The sequence below is a fragment of the Helobdella robusta genome (genome assembly GCF_000326865.2).
Source record: "Helobdella robusta unplaced genomic scaffold HELROscaffold_42, whole genome shotgun sequence".
Classification (NCBI taxonomy): Eukaryota; Metazoa; Annelida; class Clitellata; order Rhynchobdellida; family Glossiphoniidae; genus Helobdella; species Helobdella robusta.
The window spans coordinates 1,135,094-1,141,271 of record NW_008704981.1 but is presented as its reverse complement, the minus strand read 5'-3'; the positions used below and the strand labels follow the sequence as shown (position 1 = coordinate 1,141,271).

The 6,178-nt window shown below is 38.1% G+C and overlaps 1 protein-coding gene across 1 annotated transcript; it reads left to right on the top strand.

The window, feature by feature from the left end:
• Positions 1-1,294: 1,294 nt before the first annotated feature.
• Positions 1,295-5,836, top strand: HELRODRAFT_177390 (hypothetical protein; the record flags this gene model as incomplete). Its single annotated transcript, XM_009025586.1, has 3 exons — positions 1,295-1,891; positions 2,155-2,310; positions 2,681-5,836. The coding sequence occupies 3 exons, from the start codon at positions 1,295-1,297 to the stop codon at positions 5,834-5,836; spliced, it is 3,909 nt and encodes a 1,302-aa protein (XP_009023834.1).
• Between the last annotated feature and the right edge of the window lie 342 nt (positions 5,837-6,178).

Here is a 6,178-nt window from a genome sequence, read left to right as displayed (position 1 = left end):
TAGATTTTAATTAGACTTTTATCTCATTTTACTATATTTCATATTTTTCTGGAAATAAAAGAGAGTTCACATTATTATTATTATTATTATTATTGTAGCGTCTTCATTAATTTATGATCGCTGTTATATATCGCTGTTATAAATTATAGACACATATACACAATTTAGTATGTGTGTGTCTTTGTGTCTTTGTTTCATTGGTTGTTTGTTTGTGTGTGTGTGTGTTGAAAGTTACTTGTAGAATAAAAATATAAATAAAAAAGTTGTTGGAAAGATGCGAAGAGTTGAAAGAGAGAAAAAAAAGAACAAGTGAGCGAACGAATGTAGATAAAAGAAAGTGATCTAAAAAAACAAGATGAATAAATAGATAAATATTTCAGCAAACGAACTAATGTACATCAATATTCTATCTTAATAAAATACACAAAGATATACAAATACACACATACATGCGTACTAACACATACATACATACACACATACCCACACAAACATACGTACACACACAAACATACGTACACACACAAACATACGTACACACACAGACATACAAACACACACAGACCTAAGTACACACAAAGACATACGTACTAACACATACACGCATTTTCATAGAAACACGCCAAAACACAAAACGTATAATCACAAACACCAATTATGTGAAAAATTTAACTTGCCTAAATATGAATAAATGAGTTAACAAATAAATAGAAACATATGATCATATGCGTGTGAATTATATATTTGTATCATATATACAATTAAAAAGAAAGAGAGTGAAGAGAAAGAAGGATAGAGAGAGAGAGAGAGAGAGAGAGAGAGAGAGAGAGAGAGAGAGAGTAAAGTGAGAGAGGGAGAGAGAAGATGGCGGTTCAATATTTCATATTAATGATGATGTATCCCGTCCGTACTGAAAGCTTAACATGCTCTGCACGCTTACTTTTATATACACTAGCACGGATTTCATTCGTCGAAACGAATTCAAATAAGATGGTTTTCGGATTATTCGATTGAATTTATATCGATATACATTTTGTGTGGTTACTACTGAGTTTCAAGTGCTAACGATTGTTTTCGAGTTGATTCGCTGATTGTTGATGCTTTCGAATGCAACCGTTCAAAAATGTCTTCAACGATTTTAATCTTTTGTCGAATTTTTACCGGCGACATTTTTTAAATAAATAAAGTTCATTTCAAAATATACTCCAACATAAATGCAAAAATTAACATTATTAACTAATAATAAAATTTAACTGTAATTAAAAATTTGTTGACAGAAATTGAGTATTGAGAAATGGCTTTTCCAAATTTGGACAAATGTCCAAGCGGTCCACCGAAGACTTCCATCTTCTCGTCGGATACGTCAAAATTTTTCCACACCAGCAAACGAAACTCCTCTCTCAAACAAAAACAAGACCTCAACACTCCAATTAACGACAAAAAATCATCGATCAAAAATTTCCAAATCCCAGAATTCTCCGTGAAACCGAACGAATACACGAAAACGTCGCTGGACAGACCGAGTCCCCACGATCGAGCCAAGAAGAAACAATTCCTTCATCAAAACTCTCTTGGCAGTCCGGTGTCGACTCATCCACAGAATGGAATGTTGTTGGAGGATAGTCTCGATAGAATCAAACAGGTATCCGTCAGGGAATCGAATGAGAACCTAGCATCGGATACCGACGATGTGTTTGTTAAATATTACAAGCAGTTGAAATCTGCGAATAAAACGTTCTCCACGTTCAGAGGACCACCTGTACACCCGCAGAAATATTTAAAAAATGACAAGGTGATGTTGCAACAGCAGCAGCAGCAGCAACTGCAACAACAACAGCAAGCACAACAACAACAACAAAATGGGAATACTGAATTTTCTAAATATAATAGAGTTAGTCGTTTAAAACTTTTCTAGTATTGATTTTCTAATCAGAATTTCGAAGTATTATTTATTCAAACTACGAACGTAGATATACAACAAATACAAACACACATGTACAGCATAAAACGTGCACATGCAACAGATATGCAACATTGACATGAAACATGCAACCTAGACATGCAACATAGACATGTAATATAGACATGCAACATAGACAGACTCAATAACAACAACCAACACACATAAAAAAAAACACAATCCGTATCATAAAGATCCTGAAACAAGATAGCAGAACCACCAAAAAGATCAACAACAACATCAGCAGCAGCAGTAGCAACAGAAGTAACCACAGATGCAACGACAATGAGGAAGACAGGAGGGAAATGTCCGAATACACTCCTCTATCTTTTGACACAAATTACGTTAAAGTAAACATGTTGCATATGTATATGCATGTGTGTATGTGTGCCAGTGTGTGCGTGTGTGTATGTATGTAGGCATGCATGTATGCGCGTGTGTTAGTGTGTGTGTAGTGTGTGTGTGTACGCCTCAGTTAGGGCGCTTGTGTGTGTTGAATGAAACACATGTTCTCTTCAAGTAATGAACCTGCTATAGTATGGCAAATAAACTTGCCATGTGTTATATGTAAAGTATACAAACACATGCAATTGCACCAGTTGACTTTGTGGAAATAATTCACACATACGTACTTAATTTAAAACAAAAGATAGAAATTGAAATAAAGATATCCACTAAGGGTATTGTATTTTTCAAATGTATCGTAAAATTTTCACGAAGGTCTCTCCACCGAAACTCACCAGACGCCAGAAAAAATCAGCCGGAAGTGAGAGCGACACATCCAAAGATTCCAACGGCAATGGCAAGCGGCAGTTGAACAAAAGCAAAGTTGACAGTCCGGGAGAGTCGTTTAAAAAATTTACAGCCGCTATCAACGACGGCGATGAAGACGACGACGACGATGAAGACGATGATGAGGCAACATTTTCTGACCGACCGAGATCGTCTAGTTCGGATCCAGATGGCGGTAACGCCTCTTCCGCTAGAAATTCTGATGTCTTTTCCGAAGCAATTTGTCCCAAAACATCTCTAACACCTACGGCGTCAGCTTCTTTTAAAGCTGAAACACCGACCATAAAGTCGTCACTAGCATTCTCAGATCTCTACACATTACCTCCCCCTCCTCCTATTCCGTCATCTTCGTCTTCATCACTGTCTCCAAACGAATCCATTTCTAAGCAGCACTCACCCGGAAACGACGACGATGAAGAGTTTCCTCCACCCCCCTATTTACCGCAAGAACCAGGTTCCGACTACATCAGTCTGGAAAATGCTGAAAAAAGAGCTCTGTTGAGTCAGAGTAGTTCGGATGAAAGCCCCCAATCTACCGGTGAAAGATCCAAATATTTGGCAACCAGCACGATGAAATGCGGTTCTTCATCACCACCCCAGCAGGCAACAACGCCAATCGTCGGCACGGTGCTACCGACCCAAGTTGTTTCAAAATCTAATCAAGAGAAAGAAAAAGTATCAGAAGCTCCTATAGGCTCCCAAAAAGTTGAAGACGATTCCGTGGTTGAGTTCAAATTCACTGTTCGTTTAGAAGGAAATAAGATGAACCCCATGTTAACTGTTGAGAAACAGCAATCGCAACAGCAGCAACAACAATCGCAACAACAGCAACCACAACAACAGCAAACGCAGCAACAACAACAGTTACAACAACCACAAAAACATCAACAGCAGAAACAACATTACCCACCAGTGACGCCACAAATGCTCCAAAACTTCGACAAGCCCTACCAACTTCGAGAGCATCAGGCTTACGACAGCCCGAAAAGAATTCTGAATAAAGATAACGCCTCGTTGAACTCAACCATGATTAGCAACATCTGTCAGGCTGTGAACTCAATGAGTAAGGAAAAATTAATTAAAAATAGTAAGGTAGCAATTAGCGACAGCAAAACGCAAGCGATTACATCAAACACATCCCCGGATAGCAATACAATTTCTGGAAAATCGTTTCTCAATTCCGTTTACGGCATTGCTAATTTGGAAAACAATCGAAGTTATAAAACGGATGCAACAAAAAATAACAAAGACGACAAAAAATCTGCAACTATAATTAGCAACAAACCTCAACTAACCAGGAAAACATCGTACGGAAACGAAGAAAAACATGAGGTGGACAATTTTGATTCGATAAGATCGCTACAGAAAGCCGATAAAAAGCAAACTCTAGCGGATTTTGTCTCGAGTAAAATAACGACAGTAGCTGTGGTACACCGCTCGGCAGACGACATTTTAGCTGGCGAAAAAGAAATTATATCTTCAGACGCTAATTATTCGTTGGATCGAAATATTCCTAAAGCAAAATCTAACAACAACAACAACAACAACACTGCCATCAACAATAATAATAACAACAACGGCTACGAGCCAATTAATGACCCTCGAAATAAGACCATGTTAGCATGTAATAAATTTGCAAGACAGAATAACTCATTGAAGGCAGAAATTTCGGCAAACAACATCGACTTGTCGGACAAGACGCATATGAACTGGGACGATTTAATGGAGGAAGCCAAAACTTTTGGCATTCCTCTGAATAGGCCACTGCATACGACGCTGGCAGCCACAACATGCACTACAACGGCCACCGGTTGTCAAAAACAAGGAAATAAAATATTGGATAACAACGGAGAAAAAAGTAAAATTATTGACAACAGCAATGCTGATTGTAAGGCTAGGCCGGTGTCAACCGACTCTGCCGTCGGCACATCTGTGTCGTCCAACGCGTCAGTATCGGCTTTGACGCTACCGAAACACGGGGCTCCCACGCTCGCTAGTCACAAAGCTGCTCTGCATCAACAACAACTTTCACAACAGCAACAACAGCATTCAACAAAAATGACAACAATTACAACAACTAATGAAAATGAAAAGTGCTGCTGCTGTTGTTGCACTGGATGTTGTGGCTATGAAAAGCAAAAATTTCAACACGGCAACAGCAAGGCAAATTCCCACAACATTACATATTGCAGTTGTCGTCTTGGTGACAACAAAAACAAACAAAAATCGACCAGACAACAGCAACAAATTTTGCAACAACATCAGTTGCTGAATAAAAAACCTTCCCAACAATGCTGCTGTCAGCAGGCTACTCAAACAAAAATTGAGAAAAAATTCAGTTTTTTGAAAGATCGCTTGAAATTTTCGAATTTTTTCTGCAAGCGGTTTTGCGGAAAAACTGTTGAAAAACAGCAATCGACAATAGTGAACAACTCATTGCTCCTGTCTCAACACCAGCCGAGCCAGCAGCACCAGCAACTACACTACCACGCGTCGTCGAAGAGCGACTGCGGAAGAAGTTGCAACCATCACCGCGTACACAACTTAGCAACCAACAACAACAACAACATAACAACTCCCAACACTCGCAACAGTATAATCCACAACAGCAACAACCACGGCAACAATCGCCACAACAGCATCGATTTCATTGAGATTGAGCCAATAATGAGTGACAGTGCTCTCATTCCAAACAACCACATCGCGTTGTCGTCATCCAGAACGAGTGGGAATCGAACCCAGCAACACCTGAACAACTTCTCAAGACCGACTCACCTAACTTCGAGTCCATCTATTGAGCGATGCTGTGGCGTGAAATCTGCGGATCACGTAACGACCAATCCGAGTGTTGGTGTGGGAGGAGACGGAAATCCATCTGGTCAGTTTGTTTTTGGTATTTATATAGCGCATATTATATTTAAAATATATTCAGATATTTATATAGCGCATATTTTATTTAAAATATATTCAGTTTGCATGCAACTCTGTGTAAAGCACAGTTTTTTTATACCCCTAAATGCTAAATTAGAAATTCCTTTCTGTGGAATAACCGGAATACGGCATGGAAATGTGAAATATTCATGACATGAAAGTAGAAATAAGCTTGTATGTTGTGCATGTATATTGTATATTCATGCATAAGTACATATATTCGTATATACAATCGCATACCTACATTTACATATATACATTCATACATACATGCATCCATTCAAAAATGTTTGTATGCAAATACAAAAGTTAACTTAAAAAAAAAAATTCAAAAGTACATACATTTAACAATACATACGAGCATACAAAAATCATATGCAAAATCTTGTAAAACCAACATTCATGCTCGTTATATTCGCCCTATATAGAATAATCTCACTTACTTACAGAAGCTGTTCTTTGAATTAATATTTATAAATATAAAAACGCACACAC